Source organism: Heptranchias perlo, chromosome 5, assembly GCF_035084215.1.
Source record: "Heptranchias perlo isolate sHepPer1 chromosome 5, sHepPer1.hap1, whole genome shotgun sequence".
Lineage (NCBI taxonomy): Eukaryota > Metazoa > Chordata > Chondrichthyes > Hexanchiformes > Hexanchidae > Heptranchias > Heptranchias perlo.
Window position 1 is genome coordinate 101,233,463 of NC_090329.1, and position 18,047 is coordinate 101,251,509.

The 18,047-nt window shown below is 39.5% G+C and overlaps 1 protein-coding gene across 1 annotated transcript in view; it reads left to right on the top strand.

Annotated features, from left to right (window-relative positions):
* The first annotated feature begins 2,893 nt into the window (after window positions 1–2,893).
* Window positions 2,894–18,047, top strand: part of elovl4a (ELOVL fatty acid elongase 4a) — a 55,252-nt gene continuing 40,098 nt past the window's right edge. The window contains exons 1-2 of the mRNA XM_067984925.1: window positions 2,894–3,023; window positions 15,590–15,690. Coding sequence (XP_067841026.1) covers window positions 15,624–15,690 — 67 coding nt within the window. The 5' untranslated portion in view covers window positions 2,894–3,023; window positions 15,590–15,623. The remainder of the gene's footprint in view (window positions 3,024–15,589; window positions 15,691–18,047) is intronic.

Below are 18,047 nucleotides of genomic sequence, written 5' to 3' on the forward strand. Positions count from 1 at the left end.
AACTTACAGGTACTGCAAGCAATTAGGAAGGCAAATGGTATGTTGGCCTTTATTGCAAGGGGGTTGGAGTACAAGAGTAAGGAAGTCTCGCTGCAATTGTACAGGGCTTTGGTGAGACCACACCTGGTGTATGGTGCACAGTTTTGGCTTCCTTACCTAAGGAAAGATACACTTGCCTTAGAGGTGGTGCAACGAAAGTTCACTAGATTGATTCCTGGTATGAGTAGATTGGGCCTACAATCTCTGGAGTTTAGAAGAATGAGAGGTGACCTCATTGAAACATATCAGATTCTGAGAGGGCTTGACAGGGTAGATGCTGAGAGGTTGTTTCCCCTGGCTGGAGAGTCTAGAACTAAGGGGCATAGTCACAGGATAAGGGGTCAGCCATTTAGGTCTGAAATGAGGAGGAATTTCTTCACTCGGAGGGTTGTGAATCTTTGGAATTCTCTACCCCAGAGGGCTGTGGATGCTCAGTCATTGAGTGTGTCGAAGGCTGAGATCGATAGATCTAAGGGTATGGGGATCGGGTGGGAAAGTGGAGTTGAGGTCGAAGATAAGCCATGATCTTATTGAATGGCAGAGCAGTCTCGAGGGGCCGTAAGGCCTACTCCTGCTCCTATTTCTTATGTTTTTATGTTCTTAGAACAGACTTAATATGGCACAGGATGTGGGCAGCAGAGTTTTGGACAAGCTCAAGGTAGTGTTGGGTGAAGCCCATGAGACCACTGAGGAGGGCATTGACGAAATTAAGTCTAGAGATAATAAAAACCTGGATAAGAGTTTCAACATAAGAATAAGAATTGCCTTAAATATGTCCTCAAAATGGAGTCAGTTGTCAGACTGAATGTTAGGGAAGGACTTATGTTAATTCAACCATGAAGGTTTATACAAACAAAACATTCCTTACCAGGGAAAGAAAACAAGCTATCAAGAAGACAACAGGCCCATGGAGGGCTGTTTAAGGGGGACATAAAGATATCCTGCCTTTTCTGGACTTGCATGTGACTCCTTTGTTAACAATGACCTAAGAAGCTTGGGAGTAAATGAGCTACCTGGCATGTGTCACTCAGATTGGTCAATAGAATTGAGGAGGTTTCCTTGGAAATTAAGGATAAATAACATAGTGTTTTGATGCAGAAGACCTCAGACTTCAGTTCTAAGTTTTCGGAACTCAGTTCAGTTCTATTTCTTTTAGTGGTACTTGTAGTAGTTTTTGTAGTAGAAGGTGTAGGAGTTCTTTGTCCAGTATATGGGTGTCTCTCTAAAATCAGAAAGTGCATCTCCAACAGAAAGAGAAAAGTTACAGAGGTTAGGATTGTTTTGCTATACTAGCCAGATACAGGCAGATCTCACTGGAGTGTGTCACGTCGATGTACAAGTTTCTCTGAGACCAAGGGAGCTGAGATTTAAGCCAACTAATTCCAGCTACCAGCATGGAATGTTTCCCCTTGTGGGAGAGACTAGAACTAGGGGCCACAGTTTAAAAATAAGGAGTCTCCCATTTAAGATGGAGATGAGGAGAATTTTTTTCTCTCAGAGGGTCGTGAGTCTGTGGAACTCCCTTCCCCAGAGAGCGGTGGAGGCAGGGTCATTGAATATTTTTAAGGCTGAGTTAGATAGATTTCTGATTAACAAGGGAGTCAAAGGTTATAGTAGGTAGACAGGAAAGTAGGGTTGAGGTCGCAATCAGATCAGCCCTGATCTTATCAAATGGCAGAGCATGCTCGAGGGGCCGAATGGCCTACTCCTGCTCTTATTTCGTATGTTCGTATGAATGTGAATTTACCCAGGATCAGAGGATGCAGGAAGAATGGATAGCACTTCTACAGATTGAGGTTCATAACTCTGAAGACTGACGAGACTAACACCAAACTTGTGGAGGAAGATGAGGCAAGCAGTTCATCCACGCCAGCTTATAAGGACGAGGTCATACAAATTCTGAAAACATTGCCAACTACAAGTATATAGACTTTAATCTATTCCATTGACTAGCTCTCTAATTTTATCAGCTGTCTACAACAATCACAATCTAAAAATTACAACAACTTGCATTTATAGTGCACCTTTAAGGTAGTAAAATGTCCCAAGGCACTTGACAGGAGTGTTGTCTGAGCCACAAATTAATCTCACCAATTTATATCAATCTCAACTGTAAATTTATAATCAGCAAGCAGTTAATGCTGAATTACTGAACTAGCTTTGTAACCTCTTATTTATTTTGTCAATTAACCCTGTCTACTATTTCTTTGATGTGGAACAAATGTTATCTGTTTTTAATATAATGGGTCATTTGCTGGCTCTCTCTGCCTTCCGGATGTTTCTGCCTCTCTCTGTTTTTTTTCTCTGTTTTTTTTCCCTGTTTGTTTTTTTATTGAATGTGTATTCGGAGGTTCTGCAGGTAACACCTCTCTGTCTGAACACGGTGATTGCCTTGGCAACGGGCAGTTGCAGGGGCAGTCTGTAAACACCATTTATTATTGTTCAATATGTATAAATGCGTAGGCTTCAAGGAGATCTTGAAACATTTGCCTGAGGAAGGAGAAAATCTCCGAAAGCTTGTGAATTTAAAATAAAATTGCTGGACTATAACTTGGTGTTGTAAAATTGTTTACTATTTCTTTGTATATCCAATGTTTAAATTCAAGTGCTGCTAACGATGATTCTAAGGTTAATAAACAATTGTTAGTTCATGATTTTGTTGTCTGATTTCTTTGATAATTTGCTTGTCGAGTGCTGAAATTACAGGACTAATTGCTTTTATTTTGATACAACTTGCCCAATACCATTTTGCACCACTGCCCTGTCTGTCTGGTGAGCGCGCGATGTTGGAGCATGCGCGGATGGTGCGATGATGGTTGAGTGACAGGTGCAATCGCATGCGCAGTGCGAATGATATCTGCGGGCGGGCGGACGGACAGTGATGGAGAAGCGCTGAAGGACGGAGTGAGGAAATAGGCGCTTGTCGGGCCGCCTTTCGGTTACGAGGCACAGTAATACCGACAGGAACAGCGAAAGGTTATCAGGTACTGTCGGTGTCAGATTGTTCGCGATATTTGCCGTTAGTGACATTCACCCGACGTTGTTGGCCGGTGGTTCGGTTGGAACAGGGGTCGGTTGTGTGTGTGTGTGTGTGTGTGTGAGAGTCTCGTCTCCTGGGAGAGCGCGAGCACGAGCACGAGCTGGCGGGAGCGAGCGAGCACGAGCTGGCGGGAGCGAGCGAGAGCGAGAGACAGGCAGGCAGGCGGGCGGGGAGACACTGACCTTGCAGCGAATGTGCAGCAAGGAGCTATTATTACACTCGAGGTAAGAGCGATAGAATACAATAGAATCGCTCGCATAGTACCTTGACCGTAACGCCAAGGAAAACCGTACATAGCGGGGTTCTCATCGTTTGGTATCCATTGCAGTCGGCGTGGAGTTGTATTAAGTGATTGGTTTGGAGCGAGTGCAGTTTTTATACGATGCAATTAATGAGGTTGATCAGATGGAGGAGGATTTGGATTAAGCCATGGTCTGCTTGTGGTTGCAGAACAGTTGCGGAATTAAATATTTTTTTTCTCAATTTTTAAAAAAAAATTTGTGTATGTTTCGAGATGGGTTTCCTTACCATATGTTCACGTATTCATTTGATGTTCATTTGATCTGTTCACTTGTATCACTAATGAATGTTTCCAGAAACCCAAGACCGAGACAATGCAGTGGGATGACATGGAGCTTACTTGCTGACATTGTTTTGGGAGAGGGAAGGAAGAGTTGCAGGAACCACAACCGCTATTTTCGTTCGTTTGTTTTTGGTTGTTGTTTTACCCTTTTTTTTGTATAAAGAAAATAAATGGTGACTCCAGCAATTTTTAGCAAAGATTTTTTTTGTGATTATTTTGGAGCTATGTGTTTATTTCAAACAAGCTGCGTGCAGGAATAGAGATAGCATAATATCAACCGTTATTCTGATTTTTATACTGGTTAATAATATTTCGATTGGTTGTTTAGCATTTAGAAATCAATCTTCACATTTCGTCCAGGTAAATTCGATCTTTCAGGAAAAAAATCGATATTTTTCATTATGCACCTAGTAATGACTAAGGGGATTTGTTTTTATTACGCTGAGATTATTTTGAATGTGTCAGTTTCCAAGAGTTCACCAGTGAGAGAAATCTATAATATTCTTTAACATCATGCATTGATATGGGTCAAAAAACATGATTTACTGTTAGCAAATCTTGTTAAAAGACATGTATGGGTCCAGCGCATATGTAGCAAGGAAGAATACAGCTCAGAACATTTGATCTGCCCAGAAAAAAGTTATTCACTCAAAATATATGTGTATAGGTTCCCTAGGAAACACTTACGGAAAAATTAGCATTTATTCATATTGATTGAGTGTAATTTATTTTGAGATAATGGGACAATACAAAATTATATACAATTCAGAAATAGCCCTCCTTCTAAATTTGTGTACAACATTTAATAATCATTGCTATTATCACTTAGAATAGAAATGAATCAAATTAGACATCCTTTCAATATAATATCCAGTAGTATAATAAAAACAGATCAGTGCAGTATTAATAATATGCCATCAACTTACACTAGTAAATTACAAAAATAATACAAATTATGTAAAAGCTGTTTCAGGAACAAAATTTTTAACATGCTAGCTTGGTAGGATAGCAGGCATTTTTGTTCCCTTTCCTCTTTTCGACCCACAGTCTTCTGGATATAGTGACTCATGCTGCAGCATAATTCCACAGGCACTGGCAAACCTGTTGTCTAGTCTCTCAGAAGAATGGAGAAATTACAACAATAGCTTGCATTTATATAGCATATTTAACACAGAAAAACATCCCAAGGTGCTTTACAAAAGCATTATCAGACAAAAATGGATACTGAGCCAAAGAAGGAGATATTATGGGGGGGTGACATAGCTTGGCTAAAGGACAGTCAGTAACTGTTGGCAGGCCATTCACCATGTAAGGCATTGTAGCAAGTCTGGTTTTATTCTGACCTGGCATCTCTACTTTCCAGCTGATGGTCCCTGTTTAATAATTAGAATTGAGAATCCTTGCAGTGAGTCCAGGATGCCTGAGGTCAATTTTAGTGTGTCACTGCCACCTTGGCTGAGGTCAGTTAACTCAACACAGTTAAGGGACCGCACTTGTAATATTCTAGCTTTGTAAAACTAAGTAGAACACTGACATATTATCCATGGAGCCACAGGGAAGCACTGAAATTTATTTATTTGAATTTTGTAAATTAGTGCAAATCGCAATATTGACAACATTTGAGGATTCAACGGGAGAAGGTGAGGATTTTTTTTAACTTGAGGGTGAAACTGCTTGTTAAGGTTTCTGTTTCTTTACTTGAGCCTCCTTTCACCATGTTCCAACCATAGTTGGGAGTCAAGTATCACATTGTGGAAGTTGTTACAATGGAGTCATATCTGTTAGGAGATGTCCAAATAATTTGAATTGCAACCTTTTTATAGCTGAGAGAGATTGGAGACTGAATTTTAATTGGAAGCAAAAGGACAATGTTCTGTTTTACTGCACCTTCTAATCCTCATAATTAAATGGTATTTTAAAGCAAAGGTCTTATGATTTTAGGTAGGACATGGAGTTGACCATGTAACATTAATTTGAGGTTGTCGACATGTGGCGAAGTAATTTTGAAAGCTTCCAATTTAAAGAATTAATGTCACCATTAATGCTCCTTTTAAAATAGTTGTGAAGAATTCTGTAAAACATTGTTTTGATCTTTTTTAAATTTTAAGCTAAGATTTGATTACACAACAGGAAACTTTGAGGAACCAAATGAATAAATAAACGTTTTCATATTACGTGATCCTTGAAATTGTAGCATGGTTGCCTGAGTATGGGGAACATAAGAACAGGAGTAGGCCATACGGCGCCTCGAGCCTGCTCCGCCATCCAGTAAGATCATGGCTGATCTTCAACCTCAACTCCGCTTTCCCGCCCGATCCCCATATCCGTTGATTCCCTTGAATATACTCAATGACTCAGCATCCACAGACCTCTGGGGTAGGGAATTCCAAAGATTCACAACCGTCTGAATGAAATTCCAAAGATTGCCATCTCTCCGAGTGAAATCTGGGGATGTGGGAATCCGTTGCCTGTTGATACTTCTCCAGGGTCTATTTTGAGGACTTCTGTTTTTTACTTATTCTGAAAGCATTCTTATTATGTCACCTAATATTTGAACAAGAAAATTTTCACGTGTGCATATACATACCTGAACCCACTCACTCTGAGTTAATGACTGTTTAGGGGCTGTTACCCAGCTCCCCGCTCAGAGCCAGTAACTATTAAAGAACAATTGTCCACTTCCATATCATTTAGACATCACTGTTGCAGCAATATAATTGAATATTGACTAATCTAGTTTATACTCACTTTATTATACGTAAAAAGCTGTTGCTTATTGTGGAGGAGACTAAATTAAGTAGAATGAGATGGGCATATGTTATTTAAAATTGGTCTTGGAATGCTCAATTAAAATGAAAACATCAAAATGAATCAAAAGTCTGATTTATTATGTTAATGATGGATGATTCCAACAAATACATTTGTGCAGTACATGCTGAACTGTTCAGAGAACACAAAGGTTCCCCTTCCTATTGACTTTATCCAGTGAGCAGCTGAGTCATACCGACCTGAAAATTCAATCCCTACTCTGTGCTGAGTTAGTTGATATTAGTAGGATGATGGTAGGGGCACCAGAATTGACATTAATGCCCATTGGTTAGGGAGAAGAAAGTCAGTCATTGATGTTGTTTCTGATTGCTATCAAGTGACCTTGCTGGAACTGTTTTTATGGGTGGAAAATTAGGGCAGGTTTGGGCTCAACTGTGATGGCTTTCTTGGTTGAATAGCCTGTCATAGTCAAAGCTTGATATGAATAACAATCACATGGGCTGGTACTGGAGGGTACCCAGCTCTGTAAACCATACCCTAAGGATGATTCCCAGCCTGTGGAAGAGGAGAATAATTGGTGGAAAAATATTTTAAAAAGCGCAAAACATTAATGAAAGATGAAGCTGCAATTATATTTGAGATGCTATAATGTGTGTGTGTGTGTGTGTAGTATGTATGTACAATAGAAATTTTATTTCAATGGAATTGACTGCAGCTAATTTTCACATAGGTAACAGGCATGGAATAACAAGTTTGAAAATAAATTGCTTACAATTTGATTGCATTTAATAATCAGACTTACTATTTCTGTGAATATCGATGTTAAATTCTCATACCTACAACCATTTTGGCAGCCTGATAGTTAAAGGCGTTCAGATGGTTTTGTTTCATGCCCTTGAATAATGGGATGGGTGGAGAGATAGAATAACTGGTTTTTCAGTGCACACAGTCATGTAATGAACTCATCTCCCACCTCAATTACACAGTTCTTATTCTGTCTCTTCATTGTATGAAAGACAATAGTCTCATACTTTTCTTTTTAATATTCTTTCTCATTATTTGGTATATGGGCTCAAATTTTATACCATATAATATTTGAAATTGGAGTATAGCAAAGCTTATCACTAGTTTCTTAACTACAGGCAGCCAGTTCTTTTCACCTGCCCCCACCCCCACCAACTTAACTGCTATTTTTTTTCATGTAAGAACCCATTATCCTAATGGGGTTTTTGCTCCTTCCTTTGTGCCCTGTTTGAGGCAAATGGGGTCAGGAGATCAAAAAACCTACATTGTACTTTCACCTCTGACACAGCTTGACTTGACCGTTTTTCTGTGGTGGCTATCTTTAATTATAAAGGAATGATATGTTCTGAAATGTCGATCAAAATGAAAGAGGTTGAACTTCAGGATCTTGATTGATATTCTACACCAAACTTTAATTGCATCATGTACATTTCTTGTTTCCATGCATGATCACTAGCTGAAGCCAATATCTGCAGCAGATACAACCTCTTTTGTATGTCTCATCTTAAACTATAAAGAGTTTTTAAGCAAACTTCTTGAACTCATTTTATTCTGTTGGTAAATCCTTGACTCATAGACAAAAAAAATTACTTGAATCACAAAGGAGTGAGTTACTTGTTCAGAGAAGATTTCTTAGCATTATAATTCTGTAGCAATGCCTGATGTTTCTGTAGTGTACATTCTTCACTATAACTCTAACTTGGTTGAAATGTGTTAAGTTGCTTCTTTTAGTTCCTTTGACCCCCTGATAAACTAGAAGTAGAAATAGAACAGCAGTGGGTAATATTTAAAATGGTGATCAATGGAATTCAGGAGAAATATATTCCTCTTAAAAAGCAAGAATAAACTAGCTAATAATGAAACACCATGGATGAATAAAGAGATAAGGGTAAAATTGAAACTAAAGAAAAGGGCGTACTCTATGTACATAGACAATAAAGGAGAGGATGACAGGTTAGGAAAGAAGTCAAAAAAACAATTAGGAAAACAAAGAGGAACTACGAGATGAAATGATCAAGAAATATGAAAAGAAATAGTAAAGTATTCTATAGACACAAATAACACAAGAAAATTCAGAATAGGGATGGGGCCACTAAGGGATGCACAAGATAAGCTCGCAGGTAATGACAGCAAAATGGCAGAAATATTGAATAGTTACTTTGCCTCCATATTTACCAGGGAGACTTAGAAGGTGAGCAGGACATTAGAAGAAGAAATCAAAAAAGATATTAAAACGTTTAAGATGGAAAGGGGGAGATAATTGACAAACTAATCAAACTTAGAGAGGATGGATTGCATCCGTGAATATTGAAGTTAGGGAGGAGATAGCAGAGGCACTATTGCATGAATATATAAAAATTCACTAGAAAAGAGAATAGTGCCAGAGGATGGGCGGACAGTTAATGTTATTCCTTTGTTTTTAAAAGGGGAGATAGAACAAGTCCAGTGAACTATAGACCAGTTAGCTTAACGTCGGTGGTGGAAAAGATAAGACTTCGAGAGAATGAAAGTATAATAAAGAATAGTCAGCAATACTTTGGGGGCATGTAGTTAGTACAGAGGAAGAATGCGTCACAATGCAAGAGGACATTAATAAACTTGCAGAATGGGCGTGTAATTGGTAAATGAATTTCAGTGTAGATAAGTGTGAGGTGGTGCATTTTGGTAGGAAGAATAAGGAGGCCACATACTGCTCGGATAATAGTCTAATCAGGATAGGGGAGCAAAGGGATCTGGGGTACAGATACACAAATCACTAAAAGTAGCGACGCAGGTTAATAAGGCCATAAAAAAGGCAAATCAAGCACTAGGGTTCATTTCTAGAGGGATAGAATTGAAAAGCAAAGAAGTTAAGTTAAACTATAGAACCTTGGTTAGACCACACTTGGAGTACTGTGCACAGTGTTAATTGTATCCATATGACTTATATCAATTAGTGGGAATTGTATTTAGGTGGTGCGTATCAATTGGGGACTCTCTTGTAGCCATTTAAATGAGAGCTTATCTAAGATGTGGTGTGTAATGTGGAGCTCTGTGAATAAAGACATGGAAGCAACTGAAGACCAGGTTCTAGTATTCTATCCTTCACCATCAGGCTATCCAATTTATTACGGTGACTGTTCCCCAGAAAACAAGCTTCAAGTTGCAAGTTTTGTTTAAAGAAAAAAAAAAATTAAGCTTTATATGTACAATACAAACAAAAATTTCAAAAATCAAAAACTTCTATACTCTGTGCACACAGTTCTGGTCTCCACATTATAGAAGGTGCAAAAAAAGATTCACAAGGATGATACTGGAACTGAAAGGATCTACTTATCAGAAAAGGCTGAACAGGCTGGGGCTCTTTTCTCTGGATAGAGGCCTATAAGGTAATAGGGCTTGATAGGGTAAACATAGAGAAAATGTTTCCACTTGTGGGGGAGTCCAAAACTAGAGGTCATAAATATAAAATAGTCACTAATAAATCCAATAGGAAATTCAGGAGAAACTTCTTTGTCCAAAGAATGGTAAGAATTTGTAACATGCTACCACAAGGAGTAGTTGAGGCAAATAGCATAGATGTATTTAAGGAGAAGCTAGATAAGCATGAGGGAGAAAGGAATAGATGGGTATCCTGATAGTTAGATGAAGTATGGAGGGAGGAGGCTCGTGTGGAGCATTTACAGTGGCATAGACCATTTGGGCCAAATGACCTGTTTCTGTGCTGTAGTCTCGATGTAAGAAGTTTTTTGGAATATGATTTTATTTTAATGTTATCACTAAAGTCTCTGTTTTAATTTGAGGCCATTTATTTGCATCCTTGACATCTCTGTTAGGCCCTCGATACTCACCAGCTTAAAACAAAATTTAGTAGCGGGGGATTGGTGCTACATTATCATTTCACCTCTGGGACCATGATTCATATCCTGTCGAGATTGATGAGATGAAAGTCTCTTGTCTGTTGACTTCTACGTAAAATGTGTTTGAACAGTCTTAGGTTCCTAATAAACGTCAGCCCACTCCAGTGGTGGAGTTACAGCATAAAACTGTCTTGCAATTTAGCACTAATTAAAAGCCTCAATCATAGAGATGACAGAATGACCTCTGTGTGTGTACTGTGGCTATCAATAAAGAATCTGAAAGATAGTATTAAAAAGACAAAAATGCTTCATTTCTATTACAGCAAACCTTGCTACAAAATGCTATTTGGGTTCTAAGCAGAACAATATAGTGAGGATTTATATACAGTATATCCAAATTACAGGGTATCATTGACTCAACTGTAGACAAGTACTGATTTATTTTTGCTAATTTAACACTTTCTGTTCTTATGCGTATCAGATACGCAGAGTATAACCAGGATTTCCCATTTTAAATGTTAGTTAAAAATATATTGTAATTTAATTGTTCACAGCGTTGGTTATTGTCCTTCAGAAGGATATTGTAGTTATCTCACATAGGAAAAAAATACAAAGAAAATTTGTCAAGGTGGTGTTTCCTCCCTCTTTCCCGTGTTCACTTCCAGGCCTCTTATAATATGCATGGGCATCTTAAAATAGTGGAAATCTAATAGCTACGTGCACTTGCAACATTCCCACAATTTTGAGGACATTTGAAGGCGTCTGATGGGATGATGAAACAGAAAGTGGTTTCAAATTGGAATAAGCAAAAACTTAGTGGTGATCATTCTACTAAATAGTAAATTAATGAGATGCTCATGAAAATCTTATTTAGGTATTCCCAGCTCTTCAGTTAGTACAGTATTTGTATAGAAGGAAGCATGTAGAAATATGTTTCAAATTTAGATTACTTGGCTAGAAAATGTCAAAAGCTGAGTGACCTGATATGGTAGGTACAACTTTGTTATGGAATTACAGATAGAGGAACCAAGTTGAATTCCAGTTTTGATGGGTATTCGCATGAGTATCCTCTAGGGAATAAGTGTCCACCTGAGCTGCCTGTTTGAGGAATTGAAACTGGCCAGGGTGCCTCTTTGCAAGCATAGCACCTGGTTATTTGACCAGCACACCACTTAGCAAGCATACCGCCATGGAGCAGCATTGATGATCTATAGGGACATTCCAGAAATAAGAGAAAAAAATTGAAGTGTGAGAAAGACAATTTGGCAATTGAAGCTCATTCCTCTCGTGTAACCTTGTCACATAGAATCCAGCTATATTTTGAATGCCCAGTGCTTTTGCTTGAACTACTCTGCCTGGTAGATTATTCTAAACGTTATCACTGTTTTGAGTAAAGATGGTCCTCCTAATTAGCTGTCCTCCTAATTAGCTGTCTTAAATTTATATTCCACTAATTTCCATTTTGGTCCTATATTCCTTGCTCAATTTGAATAATTGGGGTTACCTTATCCGTGCTATTTCATATTTTATGTACTTTGATTACCTTAACTGCCTTTCCAGACTGTAAAGCTCAAGCTTCTCCAATCCTTCCTTCAAGCTCATCCCCTTTATACTTGAGATCAGTCTTGTCCTTTACTGTATCCTTTCTAATGCGTGTATCATCATTGTGGTAAGGTGATTAAAATTGAACACATGGTATGAGCAGTGCATTATAAAACCTCATAATTCCTGTAGTTTTCTGGTGTGAATTCTATTAGATTTTTAAAATTACTTCCACGTTGTCCGGACATTGAAAATAATGTTTACTATTACTCCTTTTCTAAATCTCACTATACTAATTCAATTCTACTTGTTCTATAATTATGATTCATGATTTCTGATAAACAATACTTTGTGTTTACCAGTGTGAAAATTTCATCTGCTCAATTGCATAAACAAACTAGATCCATTCGCAAATCTCTTGGTGCATTCTCTGTCTCTACTGCTCTTTATCCAGGTGATTAACTTACATTGGAAGTAACACAGATCCAAGTATTGCTTCCATCAAACCTTTCTTCTCCCCCCTCAAGTCTGACATTATACCTTTCTCTTGAGTCATCTTAGCTATTTATTTTAATGAGCTTTGCATCCAGTCTTGTGCTTTTCTGAATTCCTGTGGCTTTTAGTTTAATTAGAAATTCAGTGTTGCCAGCATTGTTTTGTTGACTTTCTTTATTTGTCTTGCACTATTGGGTATATGGGTTGATTCATAGAGATGGAGGGGGAGAGATTTCAAATTGGCTAAATCATGGAGTGCCACCATGTGTCATCGACATCCCCAAAGAAGTCAGAAGTTTGTTAGGCAGGATCTTTCCTTTCTAAATCCATGCCGACTGTTTCTTATTAAGTATTTGCTATACAGGTACTCTCCTAGCCTACCCTTAGGTTGGATTCCATTATTTTACCTGTATTTGATAATCTGTAGTTGCTTGGGTCAAATTTGTTACCCTTTTTAAATACCTTTGCTTGCTTCCAGTCTTGTGGAGCCTTACCAGTACCCAATGATTCCTCATTGATGATAGCTAGTGTCCCACAAATTTACTCCCTAGTCTCCTTTAGCATCCTAGGATACATGCCAGGAGTACCTGTTCCAAGTTGACGTTAAAATTCTCTAGTGCATTAGGTGTGTTACAGATATTGGATAGCAAATTAGTATTATTGTGTGCCATTTCCAACCAGCAACAGGTTACATTTATAACAGAAAAACATCCTAATGTGCTTCACAGAGGAGGGAAAAACAGATGCTGAGCGTTTGTTGGATAGTTGATTGGAGATACAGGTATTGAATAAATCTTTTCAAGACCGAGAGGGATGTAGAAAGGCAGAGATCTAGGAAGGAAGTTCTAGATAGTAATGCTGAGATGGCTGAAGATTCTACCACCTGTTGTGAAATGGAAAGGTGAGGGTGGGTGCATGAGGCAAAAGTGAGATGACTGGAGGGTATGTGAGGGAATATAAATCTGGAGAAGGTTGTGGAGGAATTTATAGATGAGGATGAGGATTTTAAATTCAATGTATTGGGGAAGCAAGGAGCCAGTGTAGGTTGGTTGAGATGATGGGCAAACTGGACTTAGTGCAGGAGAGAATGTGGATGGCAGAGTTTTGCTGAATTTGGAGTTTGGGAACATGACCAGAACAGCATTGGAGAAATCGAGTTTGACATAGAGCACTAACTTTGGAGAAGTGGAAAATATGTTTTTTCAATGTCAGGAAACTTGTAAATATTGAGAGCATGTGTGAACAGCATATTGGAAATTAATTTCCAGTCAGCCAACACCATGCCATTATTATTGAAAGGGCCGTGGTGTTAATTTAGGCTATCTTGGTGGTCATAGAAGTGATTCTTTCTTTGAAGAACATAGTTGTGCCCTGTTGATATCAGTAATGAGAAACCTAAGGTATTCTGCTGCATTTTTAGCAATTTTAGAGCCTACAGAACAAAAAACAAATACAAATTCTGTATCTATAAACAGCCAGACTTGAAGGGAGATCTCCCCTTTTGCCACAGAAACTGTTGGTCAATGGAACATTATTAACAGTACAATTGCATGCAGATGGTGTGATGCTGTTATCAATATTGGCCAATTTTCAACGATGCTGCTGTGTAATGGGTTGGTGCAGGAACTGGCAAGAAAGTTATGTTTCATAGATATAATTGAAGCAAAGAATAAGATTATATCTAGTACTTGAAACAATTACTATCAGTGCTATTGACTTTTTTTTGTAATATTAATTGTTTAAGGCACCCTTGTATGAGTTTTGGAATAATTCAGTATTGCACAGTAAATCACAGACACAGGTAGCCATCCTTCATGAAGGCAAGGTCAGCCCATTCTAGAAACTCCCACTTTTAAAATAGTTCTGGTCTTATTCTTTACTGTCCGAACGTAATGAATATTTGACTTATTGAGGCTGTAATAATATTTGTGTGGGGTTGAACTGTTCTCGTTATGATGAAGTGCTGCTAGAAATTGTTGCAATTACAATTGCCATGGGTGACTGGCACAGTGTGTTGGCATGTTAAAGCACTGTTCCAAGGAATAACTTATTCTTACAATTTTTCCACCTCCATGTTGAGTTTCCATTGTCGTCATGATTGTCTGGCAGAGGTGACAAATTGAGTGAGGTGCTTCCTCTGAGGGAGAGAAAAATTTATAAGTCGACTCTTGCATTGCTCCTAAAGTCCAGTTAAATGGTGGCATTAACAGCTTTGGGAGCAGGCTGTCTGTTGCCTTGCTTATGGAATTGTACTGGCAGTGAGAAGAGTTGAATGAATCAAATAACAAAAGTCAAGATGAATTGGGGGGGAAAAAAAACATTCTTTTATTTAAATTAATTTAACTTTTCTCAAACCATACACAGCCTTGAGAAGTCTATCTTGAAGAAAAGAAAACTTGAATTTATATAGCGCCTTTCACAACCTCAGAATGTCCCAACAAGCTTCATAGCCAATTAAGTACTTTTGAAGTGGAGTCACTTGTTGTAATGAAGGAACCGCGACAGCCAATTTATACAACAACAACAACTTGCATTTATATAGCGCCTTTAATATAGGAAAACGTCCCAAGGCGCTGCACAAGTGCTTATTCAGACAAATATTAACACCGAGCCAAAGAAGGAGATATTAGGAGGTTTGACTAAAAGCTTGGTTGAAGAGGTAGGTTTTAAGGAGGATCTTAAAAGAGGAGAGACCAACGGAGAGGTTTAGGGAGGATCCCACAAACAGCAATGAAATAAATGATCAGCAAGGCCCCACAAACAGTGATGAAATAAATAACCAGATCATCTGTTTTATGTGTTCGTTGAGGAATAAATGTCAGCCAGGACACCACGGGAACTCCTTTGCTCTTGTTCAAACAGTGCCATGGGATCTTTTACGTCCACCTGAGAGAGCAGACTTGGTTTAATGTCTCATACAAAAGACGGCATTTCTGACAATGCAGTATTCTGTCAGGCTGAAGTGTCAGCCTAGGTTATGTGCTCAAATCTTGAGTGGGGCATGAACCCACGACCTTCTGACTCTGAGGCGAGTGTGCTATCACGAAGCCAAGACTAACAGGCTCACAGTTCAGGTCTTGAAGTTGGAGCCTAAATACAATCTATGTAATTAACATGCATTTTATTAGATTTTGTTGGGTTTTATTATATTTTATTGTGAGATCCCTATATTTAAGGTATGGTAAAGTACCAAAATAAAGGCGATGCAACTGGAATAATTTGTGTAAGAAACCAAAATTTTATTTCTATTTTTCATAGGTTGTGTTGGGGATAATCCTTTTTGGGTGAAATCATGGACGCTGTGGTCCACCTCATTAATGATTCCCTGGAATTCTATCGATGGAGCCTCACCATTGCAGGTACTTTTTAATATTCTGTTCGGAGTAATGCTGTCTTTATAATGGAGTTTCTACCGCACCAATTCCTATAAAGTATGGGTGTGTTTGCATTAATTCTATTAGAAAAGTACTGTCCCTATGCTAAGCCTGGCTTGGATAAGAAAGAACCTTTGTTATAATTCAGTCTTTCGCCAAACATTTAATGTGTTCATGCCAAAAAGGCTAATTCTGGAAGCAGACCGAATCTCTTGTGATCTGTACCCTCACACATACCATGAGTGGATAATAACAACAGTATTTTTAATGTAATAAAATGTCTCAAAGCACTTTGAGGTGAAAATAAGCGACAGCAGTGGTGTGAGAAGGGGAAAGGATGGTGACTGAAAGAAGATCAAAGATTTAATCTCAACTCCAGAGAGAATTCTCTACCCCAGCGGGTTGTGGATGCTGAGTCATTGCATATATTCAATCAAGGCTGAGATGGATAGATTTTTGGACTCTAGGGGAATCAAAGCATATGGGGGTCAGACGGGAAAGTGGAGTTGAGGTAGAAGATCAGCCATGATCTGATTGAATGGCGGAGCAGGCTCGAGGGGCCGAATGGCCTTCTCCTGCTTCTATTTCTTATGCTCTTAAGTTTTATGGAGGCTGTTGAGGGAAGGGAGAAGTAGCAAAATAGAAGGATTCAGGGAGAGCATTCCAGAGTGACGGATATAGATGGCTGCAGGCTATGTAACTGAATGTGAAGTGGAGGGAGGGGTATTCTCAGGAGACCAAAGGCAGAAGAGCAGAAGGTCTGTTGAGAGAGCTGATGATGGTTGATGAAGGCCCAGGTGATTGGGAAGCAGGCTGAGTTTTGGAGGAGTTGCAATTTCTGAAGGGCTGAACTAGGAAGGCCGGCAAGAAGAGCATAGGAGTAATTAAGTCTGGCGGTGACAAAAGTATAGATAAGCATTTCACTGGCAGCGGGGGGGTGAGTTAGGAGCAGAGACAAGTGTTATTGGTTATGCCTTCGATGGGCAGTTTGAAGCTCAGCCATTGGCCAAACAGGATATCAAAGTAGTGTACATTCAGGTCCAGCTTGAGGGAGGTGCCAGGGAGAGGGATGGACTCAGAGGTTAAGGTGCAGAATTTTTGGTGGTAGCTGAATAGGATGGGTTTAGTCTTGCCGATTGCTAAGTGAGTAAGAACTTTCTTTAATTCAAGATTTGATGTTGGCAAAGCAGGTGGTCAAGGAGTCAAAGGTGGTACTAGAATAAAGTTGAATGTCAACAGCGTACATCTGAAAGTTGACCCTTTGTGTACTAATAAGATCAAGCTATGAGGTGAGAGTGACTACATTTGACACCAAGGCAGGATTCAACTGAGTGTAGCACGAAGGAGCCCTAGTAAAACTGAAGTCAATGGGGATCCGGGGAAAAACTCTCCAGTGGCTTGAGACATATTTGGCACAAAGGAAAGTGGTGATTGTTGTTGTGGGAGGCCAATTATCTCAGCCGTAGAACATTGCTGCAGGAGTTCCTCAAGGCAGGGTCCTTGGCCCATCTATCTTCCACCACTGCTTCATCATTGACGTTCCCTCCATCATAAGGTCAGTAGTGGGATTGTTCACTGATCATTGCAGTGTTCAGCTCCATTTGGAATTCCTCAGACAAAGAAGCAGTCCATGCTAGCATGCAGCAAGACCTAGACAACATCCAGGCTTGGGCTGATAAGTGTCAAGTAACATTCATGCCACACAAGTGCCAGGCAATGACTGTCTCCAACAAGAGAGACTCTATAATCACCCAATGACATTCAATGGCATTATCATCACTGAGCCTGCCACCATCAAATGTCCTGGGGGTCACCATTGACCAGAAATTCAACTGGACCAGCCACATAAATGCCATGGCTACTAGAGGAGGTCAGAGGCTGGTTATTCTGCGGTGAGTGGCTCACCCCCTGACTCCCCAAAGCCGCCCCACCACCTATAAGGGACGAGTCAGACGTGTGGTAGAATACTCTCCACTTGCCTGTATAGGTACAGCTGCAACAACACCATCCAGAACAAAGCAATCCGCTAGATCAGCATTTCATCCACCCCTTCCACCACTGGTGTACTGTGGTTGCAGTGTGTACTATCTACGTGGTGCACTACAGCACCTCCCAAACGCACGACCTCCACCGCCTAGGAGGGCAAGGACAGTAGGTGCATGGGAGCACCATCACCTTCGAGTTCCCCTCCAAGTCACACACCATCCTGACTTGGACATGTATCGTCATTCCTTCATTGTTGGGTCAAAATTCTGGAATTCTCTACCTAACCGCATTGTTGCAGCACCTTCACCACACAGACTGCAACGGATCAATCCCACCTTCTCGGGGCAAGTGGGGCG